The sequence below is a fragment of the Vidua macroura genome, chromosome 2 (genome assembly GCF_024509145.1).
Source record: "Vidua macroura isolate BioBank_ID:100142 chromosome 2, ASM2450914v1, whole genome shotgun sequence".
Taxonomy (NCBI): domain Eukaryota; kingdom Metazoa; phylum Chordata; class Aves; order Passeriformes; family Viduidae; genus Vidua; species Vidua macroura.
Window position 1 is genome coordinate 71,804,779 of NC_071572.1, and position 26,931 is coordinate 71,831,709.

General features: G+C 35.8%; 1 protein-coding gene across 10 annotated transcripts in view; it reads left to right on the forward strand.

Moving 5' to 3' along the window:
• Nucleotides 1–26,931, forward strand: part of STXBP5L (syntaxin binding protein 5L) — a 182,036-nt gene that overhangs the window by 110,244 nt on the left and 44,861 nt on the right. For all 10 annotated transcript variants that reach the window (XM_054004639.1, XM_054004679.1, XM_054004655.1 and 7 more), the window contains exons 8-18: nucleotides 1,867–1,990; nucleotides 3,520–3,598; nucleotides 3,773–3,927; nucleotides 5,518–5,590; nucleotides 6,823–6,970; nucleotides 8,511–8,578; nucleotides 9,775–9,815; nucleotides 12,946–13,163; nucleotides 16,881–17,053; nucleotides 21,383–21,508; nucleotides 25,350–25,501. In XM_054004639.1, the coding sequence (XP_053860614.1) occupies nucleotides 1,867–1,990; nucleotides 3,520–3,598; nucleotides 3,773–3,927; nucleotides 5,518–5,590; nucleotides 6,823–6,970; nucleotides 8,511–8,578; nucleotides 9,775–9,815; nucleotides 12,946–13,163; nucleotides 16,881–17,053; nucleotides 21,383–21,508; nucleotides 25,350–25,501 (1,357 nt within the window). The remainder of the gene's footprint in view (nucleotides 1–1,866; nucleotides 1,991–3,519; nucleotides 3,599–3,772; nucleotides 3,928–5,517; nucleotides 5,591–6,822; nucleotides 6,971–8,510; nucleotides 8,579–9,774; nucleotides 9,816–12,945; nucleotides 13,164–16,880; nucleotides 17,054–21,382; nucleotides 21,509–25,349; nucleotides 25,502–26,931) is intronic.

Sequence of the window (26,931 nt, forward strand, 5' to 3'; positions counted from 1 at the left end):
AGTGGCACCTGGTCACAGAGAGGCAGTTTAACAAGCAGCTTGGTTTGTTTTTTAGCTAGTTGCTAGCTCCTGCTCAGACAGTCAGTGACTGTAACCATGTGAAATGTTTCTAAGGGTGACAACACATCAAAACCAGATTCCAATTTGGCATGGTAGCAAGCATGAATGAGTTCATGTCAGAATTAATTTGCATGAGGATAGACATGCCTTCAGTGTAAGTGAAGCAGTGCTCCCCACAGAACTAAGGTTATTCTACCTGAGGGCAACAACACTGGACTCCGCATGAACCATCCTTCTGTGTTATCTTTCTTTTGTTACTTCAGTTATAGTTTGGCTTCTTCTGGTTATTTAATAGGAATTGTGTACCAACTCCCTCTCTGGAAGGTAGAAGTTTGGGTGATACCCATTATGTCACCAAAAAATAAATATCTAGAGTTCAATTTTTTTCAGCTCTGTTTTGTGTGTCCTTTTTGGCACAACTGTTTTAGTAGTGTGTTAATCAAGCATTCATATACAAGGTGTGTCAGATTCCTGTTAAAACACCTGGGTCATCTTAATGCAAACTCATATGTGGCTCTGCTGTCCAGCCCCAGGAGCTGAGTAAAGCTTTGGTAAAGGGTCATGGCCCTTTGGTTGATTTCTTTTGATACTCTCTCCAGACCATGAGCTGTAACCAACCATAACAATCAATATAATGATTAAAAGAGGAAAACCAACAGGGAGTTTTAAATACTGACCAGCAGCACTTAAACAAAATTAATATGAACAGCTGCAGTGCTGACTTATGAACACCCAGCCATGTTGTTGTCATTTGAATAAATCAGATAAATGTCTATATGCAATTTTAAGTGCATGCAAGGCCTTAGCATTTCCTAGGTTGAAAAAAACCCTGGAAATTTATTAAGCTGCATTCAAAAATCGATATCTTTTATTTACATTTACATAAAATTATATTGTGTTTTTTGCTATTTAGCAGTGAAAGGAAGGGACTTGGATTCTGGGGAGAATTCTGTGAGTTTGTGCTTCTGTGAGGAGTGTGTGAGGAACTGTGGTAAGGAATGAATGTTTTGTCAGGATATGGCTTTTGTTAGTTTCCAGCACATACTAGGGAAATTGAAGGACTTCCACCATTATCCTTTCCGATAGTTTGATGTAACAATGGATATTTTCAAGTCAGTTCCACTAATTATGCACAAAATACTAAGAATGGTATATGTAACATTCATCGTGTGGTACTTGTATGCACAAAGGAGTGTGATATTCCTCTTCTCTGATGCACTATCTGTTCCAAAACTATCTTATATCATTGTTTTGGTAATTTTCTATATCAGTGAAACACCCTGGATGTTTTAGTATTTTGGTTTTGACATTAAACATTCCAGATTTCTGTGGACTTGCTCTACAACTTAAGTATGTGAGAGTACCTGTGGAAATTATCTAAGAACAGTGTTTTTCTTTCTCTGGGGAAGACTCTGTGTGTTGTATGTTACCTGTAAAGATTTTAACACAGAATTACCTGTAAATTTACCAGATTAAATATTTCTAAGGAAAGCTATCAGACATATTACAACTGCATTGTTCATGGCCCTTGTTCTTACACTTTTACCTTAATACCCTTTTCCTTCAATTTTGGCCTGATTCAGTACAGGCTTTTTATCATTACCATGTTACATTAGCCTTTATGATGAAATGTGGATTACAGCCATCTGTGGCTAAAAAGTGATGGTAATGGACTTCAGACAAACAGCAACTGTCCAACTGTTGATATACCATCAGAAAAATATAATCTGAAATCATACATGAAACTATCACTAGTGTAAACACTATATTCCATTCCAGTCTCAAGTTCTTCTTTCATTTCTGTAGGCTATTCATTCTGTTGCTTGGCATCATGAAGGGAAACAGTTCATGTGTAGTCACTCTGATGGCAGCTTGACCCTATGGAATCTGAAAAGCCCTAACAGACCATTCCAGACCACAATTCCACACGGTAATTCTGATAGTTAAAATGTGTAACTAAGAAGCAACAGTGTTCTCAATGCTGCTTGCTAATATGTATGTTTCTTTAATTTTTCTTTGTAGCCCAGATGTTGCTTCTTGCATAAATATTTTGATCTCCAAAGTAGCTGCAAATTATTGTAAAATTAGGAGCTTAGATCAAGCTTTTTATTGTAATTGGTGTCATAAATACCTCTTTCTGATTAATATTACTCTAATGTCATATCCACTTCCTTTTAAGAGTCGACTGCTGGTCTGTGAGACACTCAGGCTCTTTCTTTCTTTCATAGTTTGTACTTTTATGTGCAATTTTCACAACAAGTTAGTGTGTTTTGTACAAGGTAGTGTGGTGTTTGTCATGGGGATGGTACAAGGCTTCCCAAAGAACTGCAATGAAGAATTTAAAGGAGCCATAGTTAGAGATGGCTTTATTTTTATGTGTAGGATTCTGTATAAAATTGCTTCCTACAAACTAGATTTAAAACTACTGACACCATTTTAAATGTATACATTTACATTTACTTTACTGAAAAAACTGTCTGAGTAGAGAGGGAAGAAGGAGAAGTCAAGATCTAAGTAGCCCCAAAAGAATTTAGCATTTTCTTAATTTACTTCTGTTTTATCATTTTTAGTCATAGAATTCTACAATGTCAGAAGGGAACTCTCAGCCAGTCAGATGACCAGATCAAAACAGGCCTGATTTGATGAGTAAACTCAGGACATTGGGCACTTGAACACTTCCAGCAAAAAATTGCACAACCTCTTTGGGCAATATCTTTTGGTATTTAATGACCCATGTAGCACAAATTATTTTGTTAATATCTAACCAGAATTTTCCATGCCACAGCTTATGTCCTTTATCTCCCATCATAGCACTGTTTACCTCTGAGAAAAGTCTTTATCCATCTACACTGTATCCTCCAGTCAGGCTGTTGTCAAAAGCCAACAGAGGCTTTCCAAAGCAACAAACCCAAAATGGCTGTTTTCTCAGATTGCAAGTGACTAAGTGACTTTTCTCTGACTGGAAAAAAGTACTGAGCCATAATTAACCAAGAAATAATGAATTTCAGTTGTATGCTTCATTTAATTTTATCACTCAACTAGTTACACTCCAAAGCAGGTAATGTTTTGTCAACATCAGGAATTAAGTCAATCTAAGAATGGCTTAGAAAAAAATTAAACTGTTATGGTCATTACGTCTTCAGAAAAAAAAAAGCACCTAATTAGTCTGATTCACTCATTATTAGTGAAGTTTCATACTCAGAAATCTGCATGGTTTATAGATGTCTTTGAAGTGTGTTCTGTAGTTCTTTAGATGTATGTGGCAGTAAAAACACAAAGACAATAAATGTAATTAATTTAGACAAATGCGTATTTTATGGAAATAGGAGCTAATGCTTCTAATCTTTTGTAGCTTTAAAGTTCCTTTTTTGTTTCTTATACAGTTCTTTCAATGTATATGTTTTAGTTTGAACATTCAATTTCATGTTTTAATAGTTTTCATGTTCTTTCTTTCCTTAGGAAAAGTTCAAAGAGATGGAAAAAAACCTGAATCTTGTAAACCAATTCTTAAAGTAGAGTACAAGACCTGTAAAAACAGGTTTGTTTATAATTCCGTAATTAACTCAATATTACATTCCCAAGTTTAAGTCCTTTTAGGATATTTTCCTGCTTTCTTTTTACAAACCTATTTATTAGTATCTGCAGATACTAAACGTATAACATAAACTTGTATGTACTGTGTAGACTTACACTTGTTTTTTTTTTAATACAGTGAACCATTTGTGATATTTTCTGGTGGATTGTCCTATGATAAGCCTTGTCGAAGACCAAGTTTAACAATCATGCATGGGAAAGCAATTACAGTTCTTGAAATGGATCATCCTATAGTTGATTTTTTAACTCTTTGTGAAACCCCGTATCCAAATGGTGAGTTTATTGGGAAAAATACTATTATGGAAACTATAGACAAAGTGATCTTTCCTCATACATTAATCCCATCCCAGGGAGTTCCAGCCTCATATTTGTCTTCATCTCGGGAAAACTACATAACTGGAAGTACCTGGAACTTGTTTGCAGTCTAAATGTAGGAAGCAAGTAGTGAGTGGACAAGAAAGCATGCATAAATCTCCACTTATAGGATTAAAACCCATGGGCTACTGTGAGAAAACATTGCTATTAATCAAAGATAGGTGCTTTTATTTCTGAAAATTTTCATCATTTACAGCTCGCTAAATTATGAAAATTTAACTATCACTTACCTGCAAAAAAGTTCTTACACTTCAGCATGCAATGAACTGTTAAAAAGTGTTATGTTTGCTGCATACTGTGGGGCTGCCAAGTTCTGAAATATGTTGTCAGTAAGTTCCAGAAAGTAAATAAAAAAAAGCTGTAAGTCAGAAAGGAACTAACTTCAGCATTTTCAGCCCTCAAGCAGAAAAGTATAATAAATCTTATATATGTAGGTAAAACAAATACACATTAAAAACACTTAGTAAAGTGTAAATGTACTTCAATATCATGCAAAAATTTAATTTTCTGTAATCAGAGTTGCTTTGGGCCTCCATTTAACTGTGTCAAATACTTCCCAGTATTTAGGTTTTTTAGCATCCTCTCCTGTTCACAGACCAATATTTAAACATTTTGGTTTAACTTGTGTTATTCATAGCCAAGTATAAAAAGAGGCAACAAATAATGTGCATTCATAGCAGGACTGAAAGGAAGATGAATCAGTTGCTCTCATATACTCTTCCTTTTGGCATCACCCATCTGACCAGTTTGTTCTGAGCTTGCACGTGCTGGAATGATTTGCTGCTGTTGAAAAGAAAGCCATAATTTCACATTTCTATTTTTTAATTAAAAATGTAAATGATAAAAATTATGTAAATGAATATACTCTATGCATCAAGGGAAGCATTTATTTGTCATCTTAATTCTTTAGTTTTGATAAATAAAAAGAGAATTGTATAAAAAACCAAAGCATATAATCCCCTAAAGGGTGTGTGGGAGGAAGGGGCATGTCATTACCTGAATTGAAAACAGCAGACTTACAGGATTCCTAGGGAATATTCTCCTTGAATCATCTCAGAAATGGGGGCATTGTGTATCATGAAGTATTCTGCACTATCTGTTTCTGCAGAGCAGTTGTACACAGTAGAAGTATTACTTTTGGACAGCAAAAATACTTTTTCTGTATAACAATTTGATTCAATAATGCAATGATGCACACAACTTATTCATATTCTACTTCTTTACTTTCAACATAGCATCATGCTGGCAGACTATAATACTCCAATTCTTCTGCTTTGTATGTTTATCAACAGTACTGTCCAAAAGTAATTTCCTACTTCCTCTCTGGCACTAGTTTCCAGCTATGTCTGGTTTGTGCATATGTCAAGGGTTTATACCTCAAAGCTTCTAATACACTGTGAACGTTTAAAGAACATAAATATTGCTTGCTTGCTTAAAATGGCTGGTAGGAGAACTCCATGTCTTTTATACTCGATCCCTTGCTTACAGAATTTCAAGAACCCTATGCTGTAGTTGTGCTTTTGGAAAAAGATCTCATTGTCGTTGACCTGACACAAAGCAAGTAAGTATAAAGTTTTATATGAAGTTATTTGTGTGTTTAACTGTCCAGTAAATTACCATAAAATTCAAAATCATTTAACTATCCAAAATCATTCACTCTTGGAAATAACTCCTGCTAAATATTTACTTCCACTTTAGGAGCTAAGTTCATCTAACGAAGAGGAACTTAGGATAATATTTGTTCTTAAACTTTGGAATAAATCTAAATCTGCAGTCCCTTCAGCACAGCCTTCAAACATTCATTCAACACCAAAGTTAAATAATATTTGAACACATATGTAATTTGGAAATAAGATTCAGCAACTACTTTTATGCATGTCTAGCCTCAGAATCTTAATGGCATTGTTTTATATGGATTTACAGAATTACTTCATGATCCAGTTGCTGGTTTAAATGACAAATAGTTTTTTCATATCAGAATCAATGTTCCTATCAAAGAGGAACTCTACATCATGTAAAGCATAATCCAGTTATTTCTTTTGTTCTGCCTCCAACACTACCAATAATGGACATCCACATTCACACTGGTGTAACAAGGAACAGATTTTGCTGTCAAAAAAAAAATATCAAAAAATGTTAAGTGAATCATATTCAGATCTCACTTACTTTAAAGAATAATTCAGATCATCTCAGAAGTGTAAAATGGACATAACTGAAATCAGAACCCAGTTTCCTATATTTTTTAATTGTGAATGGCATTGTCTAATGTGCGAAAAGCGAGGTTTTCCTCCTTATCAGGCTGTTCAAACTGACGGAAGCGAGAAATAAACTGAGATCTGCTATTGCAATTTTTCATTGTATAATCAGAAGTCTACCAACTCAATAAGCTAAGATGTTCAATATAAAATCCACAATTGTAAAAGTAGTTTGTAGCTCATGGTATATATCAGATCCATGAACCTGAAACTTCTGGAAAATGTGTCACTTCTATATAATAATATTTTGAGATATCAGAAAAAAATAGTTCTTGTTCATTCATAAAGGTAGCCCTATTAGCCTTAGGGAGTATTTATATAGGATTCTTATCTTGTTGAATTTTTATGTCTTTATTTGAGTAACTACATATTATTACTAATATTAAAAACAATACATAAGTTTGAATAAGTAAGGGAAACTATATTTAATTAGTAGTGATTTTACTTAGATTCTTTTATATACTTTAATATGAGAATATGCTTTATTCTATGGCTCAGTGTGTCACAGTGCTTCTAATAAATTGTCTTCCTTAACTAGTTTTCCAATCTTTGAAAATCCATATCCTATTGACATTCATGAGTCACCTGTTACCTGCACAGAATATTTTGCGGACTGTCCTCCAGATTTGATCCCTGTACTCTATTCTGTAGGAGCAAAACATAAAAAGCAAGGATACAGCAATAAGGTAAACAAAACCAATATTCTTTTTTTTTAAGCAAAGGAAGTAGATGTGTAACCTATGTTTTTGTAACCTCTTACCGTATTATTTTTGTTTTACTCCTTTAATAATCACTTTAAGGTTAGTGCAGCCAGCAGCTTAGCAGCCTGATTACAGTCCAGTATTTGTCCCTTAGAAACATGACCACTTAAGCAGAACCATTAGTTATCATTAGATAGGACTTAATCATTAAGATGCTGGAGTTATTCCAGATCAGATTGTGTTAAAGGTGAGCCATCAGTGTATAATTCAAATTTGTATGGATAGGTTCTCTCTATCCAAGAAAAAAGTGAAAGCATTATAACTGAAAGACGTAGGCAGACGTTCAGTGAGAGCTGACAATGTCTGTGAGATTTGTTATTAAATAGGGATAATAATATTAATAATTATTTTACTGACCTACCAAAGTCTTACCATAATGCTGTAGAAAGAGGACAAGCTTCAGGACGTAAAAGAAGAAATTCAATTAATGTATAAATTTCAGGCTTTTAACTGAATTGTATTTTGGCTGGAACTAATAAATTTTAATAAATAAAGTAGAAAGAAAATACTGGGTAAACAAGTCAGACATCATCAATTTACATTCAAATCAATGGAAGTATTCTCCTTGGAGCTGGGTTGTTTTCCACTAACTCAGAGAGTGAACCCTCTCTACTTCTTTTGCACCTTGGTTCGCAAAAGCACTTCAGAAAATATTTTTATTTCTCCTATTTGGATCTACACTTACCTCATACACTTTGCACACCTACCTGTATTTCCTACATCCTCTCTTGCCCCCTTGCTTTTTTTATGCATGTACAAATGCACTCTGAAGGCAGGTGGTCACTCTTGTCCCAGACTGACCCACAAGCATCCACTCCATGTATCCACACAAACAATCTGTGCTCCTGGTTTTTCTCCACCCACTCATACTCTGCACGCATCCTGACCCACTCTACACATATGTCACCCTCTACATCCTGTATCCATACATGTCAGGGCTTTAGGCACATGGTAGTGTTCTAGACCATTAGTAAACAAAAGGCAAGGAAGAGATGATGATCTCATATGTTCTGTAAAAGTTGCATTCTCTTATCTCATGGCATCGTGCTCTGATACTTGTTTCTGGGCCAGCTTCTTCACTGGTCTTTGTATTAAAAATAAATTCTTGGTCTATTCAGTGTTCTGTAGAATCTCCAAGAGAAAAGCCATCTCAAAAGACCAGCAGAATTGTTTGTTACTCCTCCTTCTCATTCCTGCTTTAGGCTGTTGAATGTTAGCTGTGTGGAAATATTTTAAAAGCATAGAACATTAGTTGATAATATAAAAGGGTTATTAAATTTCCAAAGCCTGAACTGATGACACAAAAATGTTAATAAACTGAAAAAGCCTTGAATTATACATATTTTTGTTCTTTTAAGAGTTTTATTGCTTTTTGGGGGAAGATGTAGTCTACTTCTGAATTTAAAAATTAGCCAAACAAGGTTCATCAGAATGAGTTGTGATCTCTGTACTTTTGTTTCTTTAGGAATGGCCTATCAGTGGTGGAGCATGGAACCTTGGAGCTCAGACATATCCTGAAATCATTATTACAGGGTGAGAATGAAACTGGGGATTGGTACTTTAAAACTATTTGTGTCTCTTCCTTTTGATTGTGAGTTAGCTATAGATAAGAGTTGAGACTTCACCACATATGAATTTCCTGGCTCTTCACTTGAGTAGTCTCACCACAGAAATTCTCTTTTGCTGTAGAAGGCAGAACGTAGTACCCAGGATTGAGCTACAATAAGAATAACCATTGAATAAGAATAACCAGTGTTATACAATACAGTAAGAATAACCGGTGTTAGATGGCAATGCTTGTGAAGGCAGGGTCTTTGGGAAAAAAAAATCTATTTTAAGAGAATATTTTGGCCTTGGAGGTCACATAGAATAGCTTAAAAATGAGAGCAGCTGTTGTCCCTTGGCCTTCTGGACTCTCTATCTGGGGACAGTTTGGGAATTCTTTTTAATAGTCAGCATTAGTGAGGGTGTGGTCCACTGGGATGAATTTCACCTTGTGGGCGGAGAAACAGAGCAAAAAGAACGGCTCAGATTGCAGTAGGAGCTCCATGAGCAATGCCTGGTGGATTCCCAAGGGATCATACTGTAAAACAGACACTATTCATTCAGCTATGATGCGCAATGAGTTTTCCTCTAGTCTCAGTCATGTATTTGATAAATTGTTCCTATCAATGACACTAAAGACCTGATTTTAAAAATAAGGTTATGATGTATGCAGTAGTACGAGAAAGTGATGAAGGAATCATTCTCATTGTAAACAGAAGTGCCTCCTTTTGCCAGCTTTGCTTCAGGAATTTTATCTTAATAAAAGGAACACAGTTGTGAAGTATCAAGCAAAATGAAGTCACCTTCTGTCCTTTCAAAGTTCACTGTACATGGCATTTTTAGAGTGCATAGGTCTGATGCTGGCCCACTGCAAAGCCAAAAGTGCCATGACTTAAACTTGTTATTAGTATGGGAAGTAATTTCTTCTTGTTGCAATCTTAAAATTCATTGGGAGCTTACCTCTCTGCAGGAAATGCATAAAAATATTTTGTTAACCAAATGAAACCAAATAACAAAATATTTTCTTCTAATTTGTATGTATGTCTTTAATATATTGTCAGTAAGTTATAGAGATTTACATAAACAAAATGAATTTTTCTGTTTGTATTTATTAGTCACTGAAAGTAGATAATGTTTTAGAATTGCCTCTTGTTTAACGCATTTAATTTTTATATTTTTTTAAGCCATGCAGATGGATCAGTAAAATTTTGGGATGCTTCTGCCAGTAAGTTTCTAAAGTTCACTTTTACATAATGCTGACAAATCACACAAAAACACATTTATATATAAAACAGGATATTTAACAGATTGAGTAGTAACGGCTGGGCTGATATAATTAGGACAAAGGGCACGTGTCCCTAGGGCACACTCTACTTGTGTGTATAGAGGAGAAGGCTCAGTTAGATCTAACATTCAGTTCCAGTTGTCATATCACTTCTATACTGAGTACAACAAATACATTTGTACTTGTACAACAAGTCTTCTTTATAGCTAAGTGAAAATAAGATACTAAAATACATTAATATGTTTCAAAACATTTAATCTGGTGAGGGTGGAAAATACCAAAACCTTTTCTTTTCCAGTCTCAAATCCCAGGAAATAATTGGGAAGCATTTCCATTCATCCTAGCAGGAAAAAACTTCAGAAAATACTTGTTCCATATAATCTAGCTAAAACTGCATATATCAGCAACCAGTACTTTCCCCTACAGAAAATACATAAGGTATTTATTAGTAAAATATATTTATTAAAATACACATACATTTTGATGGAATTTTAAAATATTCTGCTTCAGATAATTGACAGTGCTTCACCAAAGTTCCTGTAGAGTTGCCTTGTATTCTTGTCTTTTTGATGGTACAGGCATGTCTGGGTAATATCTCTTTTATGAGGTATTAGTGTGTTAAAGAAAAAATAGTGTGAAAGAAAATTCTGGATTAAATGTTAGGCATAGAGTTATTTAATACGGCCCTAATAACCAGTTTAAATGGGTGCCAAGATCATAGAGTGTGGGATACTTAAAATACCTGCAAGTTCCATGTGGTGCCACAGAATTGAAATTATTAATATTGGTACCATTACCAGCCAAGCAGGGGGAATGTTGACAGGTTTTTAATGTCAGCTAAACCTGATGACTTCATCAGGTACTTGCCTTTTTGCTTAATACCAAATATTTTCACTCAGGATGGACAAGGAGAAAATGAAGACTTCCAAAGCCTCATTTCACAAAATACATTTCATGTATTAAACTGGCACAGAAACTGAACATGGCCATGGGTTGGTTTTTTATTATGTAATTTGTCTGTTTGGAAATGGTGGGAGAACAGACACATGGCGCTCAGCATTTACATCTTCCACTGTCTTCAAGTTATGGTGAACACCAGTCATCAAATGAGGTCAACAGTTTATCTGCTGAAACAGAAGTTTTTGAGAGCTTTAATATGAACAAAAGTAGGATAATTAGTTTTATTTCGAGAAGTATGGTGAGACATTAGACTTTGTCTTGTGAATATTTCAGTTTTAAGAATGTACAAATACAGGCTCTAAAGTTAGGGTGAAACAATACAGACTGTTGGAAGACCCCAAGGCATTTAGTGTGTGTACTGCACAGGAAGCAAGTGTGCTAGTTATTCCTTCTAGAACTCTGGCAGAAATGGGAAAGAAAAAAACCTCTCATAGGGAATATTAGCATAACCTAATCAATATATACATGCTGCAGTAGGAATTTTTCTTAACATTAAAAGCTTAGATGATCATGAATATTCACAATCTCTTCAACAGTACTGGTACTTTCAGTGCATCTCTGATGTCCTGGTCCTAGTCCTGATTTTCAGGGCATGTACTATGTTACTCCTACCATACTTGGTACTCTTTATTTACAAGGTTCTGATTATTACAAAGTTTTGTTATTTATTTTATTTACAAGGTGTTAACCTTTTTAATCGAGTTCAAAGTTCATTTGAGATTCCCTAGCAAACACAATATCCTACTGGTATTTGAAGGCACAAAATGCTTTGCTTTTAGACATATTTTAATTGTGTAATCTTGTGTCTGAAAGCACAGATCTGTGAAAGACAGGGACTTGCCAGGCCACTGGAGCTGTTTCCGAAATGTATCTTTATTCAAAAGATACTGCTGGTTTTTTATTTATTTGTGCAGATGTTACCCAGTAAGACAGCATAGAGTCTTGTCTTGTCTCTGTATCCTATGATTGTATAATTCTTCCAGTCATAATATGCATGGACCCATGATGCCTGATTTGAAGTACCACTCTAGATTTGCTACTGGCACTAACTGGCAACCTGAGTCCTCTTTATTTGCCACTGAGGGCAGGAAGAATTATGTATTTATTACAGAAGCACTTACTGTAATTTGTGAGATTCAGAAGTGCTTATGTGCTAAAACTTTTTAAAGCATTAAAAACTGTATATACTAAACCTCCTGGAATATATCTGCACTGCCAAACAAAAATGTAATTTTGCTGTGTTCATCATCTGGTTACATAATTAAAACACTGTCCTTTCATCTTTCTGTTGCTCTTGTACACAAGCTGGCCAGGCTTAGCTACCACAATTACACTGATGTAGGCAGCAGCTTTGCCTCTGTGGATATGCACACCTTTATAGGTGCTGGGCCTGACTGACTTTTTCTGACATTATGCAGCTACTGATTAATGTCACTGAGAAACCAATGTAAAAATAGTAAAAACAGGGAAGAATGTAAAACATAATGGGGTGAATTGTCACCCCTCCTTTACTTCTGGAATTTGCTGCAGTGGAGTTCCAACAAAAGCCTCTGGATACTAGGATTTTATATACAGGTATCAATATAGATCTATATATTAGTCAAGAAATTCAAAACATTTTTTAACTCCCATTAATTCAGAATAACTTTTTGTTGACCAGGCCACCAGCATGCTTTCCTAATGTTTTTTTCTTGAATTGCCATACACTCTTTACATTTTATCAAGACCATAACATCAGACAAATTAAATCTTAGTTTCACATCTCTTTAGGAAAGTATTAACATCATCAGAGCTCTCTATAGCACTGATTATAAGCCTAATTATGGACACAGTGATTTACGCCTTTGACACCCCTCCCCAGAAAGTACTAAGAAGTATTTCACAGACAAATACCCTTCTGAGAAGTAATAAATACATATCCTACCAGTAATGTGTACCAGAACAGTATCTGTATTGTTGTCCTGGTTTGGATGATTGTATAATACACATCTCCTCTTAGGCTTTTCTAAGGTTCCTTGTTATGCCACAACTAAAATGAAAGTGAGAACTGAGGAATTTTATAACTGATTTGTTTCATGTTAGTATTTTTATATGTTTTAATATATTCCAGTTACTCTACAGATGTTGTACAAACTAAAAACATCAAAGGTCTTTGAAAAACAGAAAGTGGGAGAAGGAAAAGCAACAGCTGAAATTGTGGAAGAAGATCCTTTTGCTGTTCAGATGATGTACTGGTGTCCTGAAAGCAGAATTTTCTGTGTGGCAGGAGTTTCTGCATATGTGATTGTTTACAGGTTCAGCAAACATGAAGTAAATACTGAAATTGCAGTAAGTACTCATTTCACTCTCTTATAAGAGAACAATTTCTAAATCAAATTGCCTTGATTCATCTGTGCTCAAGTACTTAAATAAAAATAGCAATCAGTATAAATACAGGTTTAGGGACATTCCATTTTAAACCTTTCCAGGGAAATCTTGATCCTACTTTGTAGCAGTCAGAGGCCCTGCAAGGCCTCCATGGCGGTCACTAGCCTAAGATAAGAAATGCAGAGTCATGATGAGTGGAACAGAGCTGCCCCTCTTCCGCACATCAGACCCCTGTTATCTCTCTGTAAGGCTATAGGTCGTATTCTCCTCGACCTCAGCCATAGGACAAATCCTGATCCCTCAACAGCCTATATAAACCCATACCATTGCCCAGCTCAGACGGAAGAGCTGTCACTGGAGCCCTTTGCAGAAGCTGCCAATAAAGACATCTCCACAGAACTCCACACAGCCTTCACCTCTCTCCTTCCCTGCGTCTGCCGAGGCACTTTGCGTGCACAGAGCTGAAATCACTAAGAGCTGAAATCACTCCACAAGTGCTCGCTAAAGTAGCCAGCGGCTCAGAGCTAGCCAGAGGGCCCAGACAGGCTGTGCCTCATCAGCACAGTGCTATCCAGGACACCTACGGCGGCTGCTGCCCCAGGGGCCAGACGGACCCCCGGGGAACACCAAGCCGTAATACTACTTCAGTTACTGACAAAAATCTGAGGGTTTGGGAACCTACTCTCCACTTTTTTTTTTGCTTCAGTAGTAACATACAGTGCAGCTTTCAGACATGGTTTGCTTTTAAGACTTTATGATACAGTAATCTCTGTTGTATTTACCTGGTCTAAAATTACAGTCTGCTGTATGTTTTATCAGTTAATATACATTGTGTACATGCACAATGTATATTTTTCACTCAAGTATTTAATCTCTTTAATTTATGTTCATAAGGAGACTGAAAATTATCAGTGGGTTTAACAAAAAAAAGAGTTGATCTTTTTTCTGGCTTATGCTGATATTGTTTCCCTAAAAATGGAAACCATATGAAATGCCAGATTATTTGTCACCTTCCCTGATTATAGTTCTTTTCGTTTTCACAGTATTTTAATGCTCTTTAGAAAGTTCTACTGTGGCAAAAACCTGTGTTAATTTTGGCCTCTAGCCATGTGCCATTCTGTATGGATACTCATTACCTGTAGATCTTCTATTGTTTTCCACTCTTTTCTCCCCTCTTCCCCAGGAAATTATTAGGCTGCCTGAATGTATCATTTCAGGAAAGGTTTAAAACTGATGAACAGTAATTTCACATTACTGACCAGCTCATGTATAATGCTGCTAAAATTACTCCATTTCAGTATTCTTACATTGTTCTACAGCAAATGCACCTTATCTTTTATTATCTATAATTTAATGTCTTTCTTCACTGTTCTTCACTTCTCTGGCTGAATTGCATCATTACTGGTATTTTCCAAAGAGTTATAATAGGTGCAATTTAACAGTTTCTTAGATTTCATCTGTAATTAATAAGCATTTTTCCCTAAATATTAAATTATGCAATCTTGGTGGCATAGTCACAGAATTCCCCTGGGTTTTGTGCATCTCTGAAATGGGCCTTCTCTCTTCTTTCTGCATTTTTGCTTCTTGCATTCAAGTCGTTGCTCTAAATGATGGGAGGGATTTTTAAACAAAAGTATGGAATTCTTTGTTAGGATCTGTACCTGACTTTAGGCTGTGTGTTTTTGTCTGTATTGAGACTGAGCTGGCCAATCTCAGGATTTCTTTGCTGCCTGAGGTAGAAAGCATTTTGTGTCCTCCCTTCCTTATCAGCCAGGCTGAACTTACCTTGAGTTCAATCTGCAAATCCCAGCATTTTAAGGCCCCCCACATTGGTTTAACTGCCCTGATGTCAGTGTTGTAATGTTTTTGCTGTGGCAAATGGGAAGTGTGGGGGCTACTCAAAGTTTGCTCCATGTAGTAGGGAAGTCTGCAGCTGAATATGCCTCAGGGGCATAGGCTGTGCCTGGAATTTCCTCAACAGAAGTATTATTTGCATCATTTCATATCAAATTCTGGAGGCAAGGAGTATGCATGAGACAAATTCTGCTTCCTATCCAACCTTGGAGTCATTGCCATGCAGTTATATAAAAAGCATTTACTGCTGTTATTTTTGTTGTCTTATCTGAATCCACTTCATCCCGTCTCAAAATGATCTATTAATTAAACATGATCACTTTCTCAGTGAGCAGTCTTTCCTCAGTGAAGCTTCTCTTCAAAGCTCTTGAGAAGAAACATAGGAAAAATGTTTACACTCATTTGAATGTGGAAAGGGGAATCAATAAGCCCAGTGATGAAATCCCCCAAAAATACCTTTAATCTGTGTCAAAATAAATTGGTTCAACATTTCTATAACCCTCCTAGGGTCCAGTCAAAGCAGGGACAATAACATAAGAAAAATTCACAATCATGTTTTTAGCCTGAATTTTTCCTTCTCTCTTCAAGTGCACAACAGCTAGAACTTCAAAAATTAATTTTAGTAGAAAAAAGAATACACACAGAAAAACATTCAAATAAGAGTGATGCACTTCTAACATGGTAAGCAGAAGAACATACTCTTCAACAGTTACTCCAGTCCTGCATAAAGATTAAACAGCATTATAAATTGTTTCAGTCAGCTGCAATTACTTCCAGATTAGATTTTCCTGAACTCAATATTTCACTCATTAATCTTTGAGGGCAAATGTTGTTTGTAGTTTCTTTAACTGATTCAGGCACAAAATATCCATGGATTTTGAAAGGAGAAAACAAAAGGGAAGTTTTGAGAAACTACTCTCTCTCCTAGTTGAACAGAATCTCTTCTTTCTGAAATCTTGTTTGTTTTAGCACAATGGTTGAGAAACAGGTGACTTCAGTACTACTCACCTTTATCTCCCAGTTCTCATGAAATTTAGCTATTTTGTTAATCTTCATTCTGGTACAGGTGATATCTCAGTGAAAGGTCACGAAGATTGAGTTTAAAGTGTCTACCTCTGCAATTGCTTCTATTCTCATGAAGGTAGCAGCACTGAAATTACTGTTCAGCTAATAATCCCCAGACCTTGTCTCTTTGAGAGCTGTACCTTGGTTTTTATTCTTTTCAAAATGCGGATTCCCTTGGACAACTCATGAGGTAGAAAGAATTGCTCAGTATTTACTTACCTAGATTTGAACTTCCTGTCCAGTTCCTCCCTGGAGTCCTCAGTTAATATTTCCTGTATTAGTGGAGAAAATTGTAGGGTGGTTTGGCCTCTTTTTCCTTTTCTAGAGAGGCCAGAAGGAAAGCAAAAGGTAACTGGTTTGAATTTTGCTTTCTAATATCCACCAAACTCATGTTCATTCTAAGGAATACAGAGCTGTCTGTGCTCTAATCTTTGATTTCCTGGCCCCACCTATGGATAAATGAAGTTCGTGTAGCAGTACTATTCACACTGTCAGGCTTATCCATCCTGGCTAAAACTTGTCTCGTAGAGACTCAGTCGTACAAGTAATCATGGGGCAGAGTTGGTGATCCTTCTAGTTCCTATCTGATGTTGCTGTTACTCTGTATAAATAGCAAATGACAGTATTCTTTGCCTGCAAATAATAATGATAACTGGGGGTTATTAAAAAAAAAAAAGCATACTGATATTCATTTGAAAGTAACAGAACTTTCAGCAGCTTTCCTTATAAAATGATAACTTAGCTTTTTATTTATTTAAGTCGTTAGAGGTACGACTTCAGTGTGAAGTAGAAGATATCATTACTCCTGAACCAGAAACAAATCCTCCATTTCCAGATGCCTCCTCCCAGCTTCCTTCTTTAAAGAGCCTTTCAGGCAGTGCCAACACTGTAGCATGTGAAGGAACGATGAAGGACAGTATCCCATGTCTTAGGTAAGTTTATGCCATTGTTTAAATATTGATCTTTCTAAGAAACATTCTTATCTGTTAGTAAATCCACCAGCTGCCAAGAAAAAGATTAACTGTATGTATGTGACACAAAATGGGAGGAAACAAAAACAAAAACAAATTAAGGCAAAATAATCAACTAGGGATTTTAAAAGGATAGAACATTTACTGTTACAGTAAATGTTTGACTCTCATTTTCCAGTGTGATCTAGGAGTACATCTTCAAGGAATTTCTGAGGGTAGTTCATTAAGAAACTTCCATAAAAGCTAGCATGTGCAAACCTTTCTGTCCTTGATTAATTAATATAATACTATTTTTTAAATGAAAGAACTGTATGTATTTTATGGTGTGTAAGACATGGAAACTGTGTTCATACTTATGAAACAATCTTTAAAATGTACGATTATGAAATTGTTTCTGAAACAATCGTACCATGTGGAAGTGTATATTTGTTTAATTCGTAGAAAAAAAGCAAATTGTTTTCTGCTAGAATACATTGTCACTGTTTTGGAGTAGATTAATATGTTATTATTAAGGCAGATAATTATGGATTTGAACAGCTTAAAACAGTAATTCTGTACAAAACTCTATAAAAACTGTAATTTTCCAGCAATTAGAGTGCATTGCTGACAAGAATTGCTCTCATTTTGGTGAATTAGTTATTATTTTGGTCTAATTATTATTAAATCTTTTAAATGCCTCCATTATTTCAAAAGCAGTTAAAATGAACATTTCCTGATTTTGCACATACTTTAGGCTGCTTGGCTTCTGAAAATGGCATTGGCATTTAAAAGCAATATTGTGATATTGTCCTTGTAAAATTAACAGTATTTTTTGGCATTCTATTCATTTGTCCATCTCATTTAGTCACAGGCAGTTGAACTTCAGACCTCAGTTTAATCATTAATTTGAACTATGAAAATCAACAGAAGAGGCAGAGACTAGTTATTTAAAAAATCCAAATGTGAAATCTGTTTATGACATTGATATCAGGCAGAATGCAATCATTTAATCATTTCACTGGCTAAGAGTTTTGCTTAAGAGATTCTTACTTGATTTTGTCTGTGAAAGAGAGGAATTGTTGATGTTAGAGGCAGAAAAGTTGTAATGAACCCACAGAGGTTCAGCTTGTTAGTTTTTAGAAGTTTTCTTATCTCAAATGGTGTCAGATTAAGCCAGCCAATACATTTTTGTCAAAGTTTAGACAAGGTAACTGTAATCTTATTTTGACTAAGTGATTTTTCAAAGTCAGAGTAATTATACCACGAGAACTGCCGGCACACTCCTACATTTAGATGAAAATATACTTATGTATGCTATTATCCTTCTCAGGAAAGACATACAAATATCCACACTTTCTCCCCAAATCTTAGCTGGATCCATGGGCCTTGTTGGCCTAAGAAATTCTGATTTAAACAGAATTATGATGGTAAAATGAAAGTAGTGCTGAAAACACTGGAAAAAGTCAGTAAAGACCAGGGTGATGCTGTTGACTTTATATGTAAGTCATTCGGGTGGGCAGCAGGATAGAATCTAAAATAGAGCAATATTAATATAAAGCTGCAGCCAGCTGCACATGGAGGGTGAGTGCACAGCTTGAACTATACTGTTAACGCACATAAAATTTTGCGCACATACATAACTGGCTCCATTATGTTTATTTTCATATCTGCTTCTCAACGTTGTTGCAGCAAGTGAATGGCATTCCACACTAAATAAATTTTTCTAGCCAAAAGTCAGAATGACTGAATGTGTTTGTGTCTGTGAATAGCTACTAGGAAGAAAGTAATTGGAGGGACTGAAGTAATGAAAACTTGGCGCTTTTCTGAAATCAAAAGTAACTGTTACCAAGAGAGGCAGGCAGCAGTATGGAATAAATATTATTCTTGCTTCTTTCAGAAGATTTTGCAGTGAAATAGGCAGCTGTAATAACCTAAGAAACCAATGGATTTGTGATTATGCAGATAAACACTTTTGATGTAAATGCTGTTATCATAAAGCTGAACCCAGAATGTCAGTCTTTGTTCCCAGACTTCTAGTATCATCCCAAAATTAGGTCAGTCAAGGGTTTTGACAGTAGCTTCAAGTAACTCCAAAGTGATAAGGAACTATGAATATCTTGTGAAAAAAACTAAAAACCAAAACTTTGCAACAATGAAATTCAGTGTAGCATAACAAGAACATGTCAAGGAAATCTCTGCAATGTCTACATTCCTTCTGCTCATAGTCCTGCAGTCTGTTTAGGCTTTTATTGTAACACTTCAGATAAAAAGCCATCCAAAACAAGGTGCAAAACTGAGTATCTGCATTACTGTTTAAGCAGGATAGTTAGGAAAACAAGGGAAATACCTCAAAGATTCTTAAGCAGGAAGATGTCACAGAAACATGGGAATGACAACCTTAATTATTAAATCTGAAATTATTTTAATCCATTACTATAGTCTTTCACCATCTATAGTTTATTCTATGCTTAGAGAAAATCTCTGTGAAATAATATCCATTTTTATCAAAGCAGATCCTCAAATTTATAGTGAAAAATATTTAGAGGGAAATGTGTTTGTTTCTTTCCCCCTCAAGTGACAGCAGTCCAAAAGAAAACTTAGAAGATAATTGAAGTTCTTTAATTTTTTCAGGATGCCATTAAAAACACATCGGAAAAGTAAAACTACATTAAAAAACATGTTTTAGAAGATCAGAATTACTTCTGCTGCCATTGTCAGTCTCATGGTAGCTTGTTTAGAAGAAGGAACCAGATATTTGCTTTGACAGATACTTGTTGGAGCAGCATGCTTGCCTCTTGTGTTCTCCCACACCTTCAGTTATCCATTAGAAAATATGGACAGAAAGCTCAGCTGAAATGGCATTAGACTAAGTTCTGGTTCTTGGATTTCATTTACCTGTTCTATATTTTTCTAACATTTTTAAGAGCAGGAGCTGGAAGCTGAAAATGGGGTACAAGATGGAAAGACCACCACTATTATGCCTCTTAAAGGCTTACATGCGGACATTAGAAGTTGAAGGGCTCCAGCACAAAGATACTTTGAAGGACTGCTTGTAAAATATTCAGCTTCTACTTGCTGTGAAGTTTCTTTGAAAACAGTACATCTTTACTGTATACAACTCTTGTCTGTAGTTTCAGTTTATCCTGGTCTCAAAGGACCCCTCTCCCTCCGCAGCTTGAGTTCACAGATGTTCACACCTTTGTTCTCCACAAGAATGCTCCTGGGTAATGCAGGGCTTGCTTCTTTAAGGTTAGGAATAAGCATCACTTCAGAAATGCTCGTGGCCATGTATCATATGAACAAAAAAAGGGCAAAGCTTTAATGCCAGCAGAACCGGTTAGAAATTGCAAAGGTCTGAGCAGAGATTTGCTGTTGATAGAAAACAACAATACAAAGCTATTGCCAGCTGTGGTGGGTTGAGCACTTGCTGAACTGCACTGTCATGTCTTTCCTACGACAACATCCAAGCCAAGTGCCTGATTACTGCTCCAGACAAATACACATGTAAGGTCTGAAGAGTACTACAAGGAAAAGAAATAGAACAGTGAATGTGCCAAGCTGCTGTTAAGGAAATGCATTTAGAGGATAGATGAGGAATGACTTTCTCATAAAGTATACTGCCCTATTTTATGCCTATGTGCAAAGGGGTGCAATACAAGCACTCTCACCAGTAAAAGGTACAGTAAAAATGCACTGACTAGTGGGTTTTACCTGTGAATTACTACTACAGCGTGAATGTACTAATGATTAACATGAATACCTCAAAGTATTGCTATTATTGCATAATGTTTTCTTCCAGCATATCCCACATTATTGTACTGCTCAAAAAAGCACATAAAGCAGTCATACAGAGGTGTTCAGCTCTTACACTTTCTCTTCGCTACCTACTCTTCAGTGACGCTTTGCAAGTCACTGAACTTGCCATAACACAGTAGGAACAGGTGTTAATTGTTGTATCAGATTTGTTGTAGGAACCATTCATTCACATATTAGGTGATTATACTCCTAGAGGTAAAACAGGACTTGTTTGCACTACATGGACAAATAGAATTGTTAAGTCCATAAGTTTTTAATATGCTCTGGTGGGGACCGCTGCAGAAAGGTGTATCTTCTCATCTTCTCTTGCCTCTTTGCATTTTTCTGTCATGCTTTACTTCAGAAGACAAACGTTCCAAATACACAGAAATGTCCTTTTTCAAAGTCTCAAAAGAAAGGTTTTGCATTCAAGTTGACAATTCATAATGATGCAAATCAGTTGTTTTTCATGGCCCAATGTTTGTTTGTTTGTTCTCATTTTGTGCCTCTTCTTAGCGTTAAGGCTCGACCTGTGCGGATGCCTCCTGGCTACCAGGCAGATCTGGTTATCCAGTTGGTGTGGGTGGATGGTGAGCCTCCACAACAGATCACCAGTCTTGCTGTAAACTCTGCTTATGGACTGTAAGTAATTCAGAATTAAGGTTGCACTGATTTATTGTTTATTGCGCTAAATCACGTTTTCCAACTATACTTTGAAATCTCCCACAGACAATTAAGGTCAGAGCGAAGTATTCAAAAGATGCTGTAAATCAGATTATTGGGGAAAAGTTATTTGAACTGACATACAGATTGCAATATGGGATGTTAAACTGCCATTTTTGCCAATATTTTTACTAATCCTATTTAAAAGACTGAATCTTTTCACATAATTCTTTCCATCCTTTCAAATAAGATCTAATTGCATTTCAAATCTGTAATTTTCAAAGTTATTTTGAAAGGTTCACCAAGGTGAAATGCATTTAATGGAAAATGGTGAAGTGACTAACTGTTAAATACCATTTTTCATGACATCACATTTTAGTTGGAAATTGTCTTCTGAGAGCAGCATTTTTATGTCTGTGCTAATGTCTGTTTGCACAAGAATCGGTGACCTGAAATTGAGAATTGAATAAGGAGCATTTAAATGTTGTATTCTGGATGGCAATGCAAATGAGTGTGTGTAATTGTTTCCTCAGGTTCAGTTTATTTGCAAATTGTTAATGTTTTCTCTTACTGAGAGTCACCCTGTTACATTAAAATGGTTTTCCCTGTATGTGTTAGTCCAATATGGCTGTAATGGATGTTAGGTGACTCCTTCTGATTTTCAGTAAGTCACTGGACTCTTTTCAGAGACTTTGGCAGTTTAATGCAGAGTTCTTACATTTCTGCAAAAATCCTTTCTTCTGGGGGTTGTTTTTTCAAGTTTTCAGCCTGAATTTCTAGATTGTTTCCTATTAATGAATTCTAGAAGTTTCTTTTGTTTACCATACCTTGATGCATTTGTCACTTGTGCAAATTGTTAGGTTTTGCTCCCTTGCAGGTCTCAGACCTCAAGGCGGCATCTGAATAATCACACTGTTCTGTCACTTGTAAACTACTCTGATAGGTTGTGGTTCTCTTAATGGTCACAATGGTTTCCTAAACCCCTGATTGATTCAATCAAGTGCTTTAAATTGTTTCATTTGCTAGGAGCAATAATGGATTACTGGACAGCCTCCTTTAAAACACAATAAGCTAAGTACAAGAGTGTTTCAGAAATAAATGCATGTATGAATAAAGTAGGCTGATAACCTGAATTTAACTTTCCTACAAAATCTACCCAAGAAAGGTCTTTTTCCTTACATTTCTTCTGCAGATTCTCTTCTTTCTTCCTTTCTCTTGTTGCTCTTAACTTTTTCCTTAGGCCTATGACAAGGCATAATCCTTTCTTTCAGAAATTTTTGTTTACTGCTTTAATTGTCACCCGTTAGCTATCTTCACCATGTGGAAAAACCTATTCCACTTCAGCATGAAGCCTGAAACTACATCGTTTTTGCCAAGCTAATTGTAGAGTTATTTGGGTCATCTTTTGCCTAATTTTTCTTCCTATACCAATCAGTTTAACTAGGTTGAAGACATAAAATGCTGTGTGTTCTGGAGAGTCTGTTTCAAGTTTCTTTTAATTACTATGATTTCTGGAACTGTTACACTACAGCCATGAAACAGGAATAAAGTGAGATGCAAAAAACCCTTTGTTCCCAGCAAAGATGAAAGACTTCAGACTCTGCAAAATTTTATTTAATGTAATTGGTTTACTTTTAAGAGTACCAAGGCTACAAATTAAAAGTATTAACCCCTGTTTTATTTATGTCGAAATGAATCATCAAAAACTTCTTCATGTTATGAAAGTAGAAAAGAAAATTTTACAAAATGCTTCAATTACAACTGAAGAATTAGGTTAACCTTGAGGAACAAGGTTAAATAAAAATAATAGATTTGTTTTGAAGTAGGTTCTGTTTGACTGAAAGCAGTGACTGAAAATTTATTACTGGGTAACAGTTTTCAGCTAATGTGCATATTAATTGTCCAGAAATGTCTGATGAGGGTTTTATGACATTTCTGTAAAAGATAACAACAGAATAGGACATCACCTAGCAACTAATTATGTTCATTGCTCAAAACTGAGAATTTAATTTTGTTTTCTGATTTCATAAGGACTTGGTTATTAGCAATTTATCTTAAGCCTTGCTAATAGTAATGGCTGTCTAGATTTTTTTATCCATCCTCAGAAGCGTTATTAATGAGCAATTTCGGATTCTTTTTTAAACTAATTTGTTTGGGTATAAGAAACATTAGATCCATGCTTGTGTGTGAAATTAGAGGAGTTAAGAAAAATAGAGACCAGGAGATTATACATTTTGTTAAATTGCTTACCAGGGGTGTGAATGATCACTAGCTCTTCTTGTAACTCTTGTTTTCAAAAATTAATAAATCTCAGATTAAAAATTTTCAAAGTGCAAATGACCGTATTTTTTCCCTAAACTATTAATAGATGAGATTGACACTTGTCATTTTTATTCTTTTTTTTTCCTCCACCCAGAATGCAGGAATTCATGAACATGTACGATCAACCCTCTTTTAGTCTAAAACCATTACCCCCACTCACACGAGCCGTTTTCTCAAGCTTGTCCAGGTCCTTCTGGATGGCACTTGTCCCTCAGGCACATCTCAGCTTGGTGTTGTCTGCATATTTACTGAGGGTGCCCTCGATTCCATTGTCTCTCTCACTGCTAAAGACATTAAGCTGTACTGGTCCCAGTATGGGCCCCTGAGAGACATCAGTCGGGGAAAAAAACGCCAATGGGGAAGAGTCAAAGTGCATCCATAGTATTTCTATACATGCTGTACTGCAGGCAGTGTTGAGACTAGAGTGGTAAACACAGTGTAGTAACAACCAGTAGAATTCAAGCCACTGTTGCAGATGGTGCCTTAATTTGCTAGTTTGACAACTGAGGAAAAATAATTTCATTCTTCTTTACATATTACTTTTTAATTTGCTATATGGAACCCTCTTTTTTTATAATAGAAGCAATGTAAGAAAAGGTAGGACAGAAGAAAATTTTCTAGCTACTCTGCTTTCCCTCCACCTCATTACTTTCCTTTTGCATCACTGTTTTTCCACACACAAATTGCTTTCAGATATTTTGGAGATACATTAAGAAGAGTCAGGTGGAAGTGAGTGCACGGCTCACTTTTAGTGTGAATTAAGTTTTTTTATGCATAAAATTACAGAACCTGATAGCAAGTGATTCTGAATATGATTGAACATAGTTTGGGTTTTTGAGTTTCTTTGTGGCTGTACCTGCTATCCTTTCTGTCTGGAATTTAAAATTGCAGTCTGATACAGAAGGAGAGAGATCTTGTCCATAAATCAAACCACCATCAATATGCATTGCAGAAGTATTTCAGAGGCATAGAGACTGTTTTAACACGAATCTCTGCTGTAGATAAGCTGACAGAGTTAGAAGGAAATTTTATAAATGCTTTTCAGATTTGGGTATCTCCACAACACAGTCTAATATACTTCATTTGTCATTAACATTTAGCTTTAAAAGAATTTTTTACATGTATTTGTATTTATATTTTAATTTATATTTGTATTTTATATAAATGAATAACCACTTTTTAAGGTCCATGTCCCGATTTTTAGGCTTAATTGATATCATTATCATTAGAATTATATTGTTCAATGAAGTAATGTTTAGACATTACTGCAATGTGTTTGATACAGAAAGTTAGTAGAAGTTGTAACTCTGCTTTCTGGGAAGTTAATTCAGAAAACAGTTTTAAAAATTCAGGATTACAAATCTGTAAGAAATAAAAAATGTGAGCTTGAGTAGTTCCTGAAGAAAAAGTTTGTGCACTGTTCATAACAACAATTATAATTATTTTCAGGATTAAATTACATATTGCTGACACTTTTGAGGGACGTTTCTCTTTGCAGAGTGGCTTTTGGGAACTGCAGTGGTTTGGCTGTTGTGGATTTCATGCAGAAGACAGTCCTGCTGAGCATGGGCACCCTCGACCTCTATGGGTCCAGTGATCCATACCAGCGGCAGCCCCGCTCACCTCGCAAGAGCAGGCAGTTTGCTGCAGGTAGGAAATAAATCACTGTGGTTATGAGCCTGATATGTTTCTTTGGTTTTTTTGCCTGTGGCTTTTCTAGTGCTTTTGGAATGCATGACTATTTGCCGGCCAATGGAGTTTCTATAACTTGGCAAAAGAAACTTGACATGCTCTAGGTGTGGGCACTTTCTCAGAAATAATATGTTTTATGAGGTTTTTTTTTTCCTTTTGGGATGGAGGTCAGCAAGTAATTCCCTTAGCTGAGTCTGTAAAAAATCATAATGAGCAGAGCAATAAATTGTTTCTCTGGCAGTCACTTGATGTGTACTTTGTATGCTGTTTTCTTTCTGGTTTCAATAAGTTCATACCAATAAGTAAGACTTCAATTTAAGCTTAAATGTACCTTCTGCCAGGAGGTATTCATTTAAATAATCAGCTGTGTTTAGAGATGTGTAACACCTGGGAGGCATGTTGTGTAGGTAACACAAGGAGCTCAAATTAAGCACTTGATTAGTGAACTGAAGTTCTTAATATAGACCTATAATATCCATATTAAATTTTGATGCTAAGAGGCTCACAGTAAGTCATAACTGTTATTATGTGTTGTGTATTAGAAATATTAATACTTCAATAGAGCTAAATTTTACCATACTTTGTTGGTTATCTAAACATTTATTTGTATAAACATTTACTTGTACAAGAAAAAGTCAGATCATCTGTTTCAAGTCTTTCCACTTGACATATTCCATAGTAACATGCAAGAGTCAGACACAATTATGAAATGTGTTTTGCATAGCTGTGAAGTTTTAAAATTTTATTTTAAAATATCTTTGAAAATGCAGAGTTTTAAATCTAATCCTAAAATTATAAAAGCAACGGATTACAGTGGGTTTATGCCATCAGCATTTTCATCAGCAGACCCTGCACTGAATCATCAAGTCCTACTTCTCCATAGAGTTATGGGAAATACTTTTTTTAAATTGGGAATGTGTTTACACTCCAAACAGAAAGTAAAGTCTAGAGGAAAATTTATAGACTAAAATGCAAGTCTTCAGGCCTACTTCTGCTCCTGAAAGACCATTTATCCCACTTGCTATGCATTTAAACATGGGAAGCTTAGTTCCCATCTGTGCCAAGTGTTAAATATGTAAATTTGGCACAGCTGAGGAGAGAAGAAATGAGCAGCTTCAAGTTGCCTTCAGATTCTCTGTCCGGTTTCAGCCAGCCTCACAGCAGCTCCCTAAAAATTGTGAGCAGCTCAGCTAGCCACAAACAACATGCTGCAGAACTCTGTACAAAAAGTGGAGGATTGCTCATGTAGAAAAAGCTGTTATAAGCACTGTATCACAGAGGGTTTTTCTCTGTCAGTGGCAGTCTGGGCCAATCCTTTAAGGCATCGTTCCAGCTATCCAGTGCTGCCAGAATGGAGCCCACTGCAGATAAATGACCGCTGAGAAGGA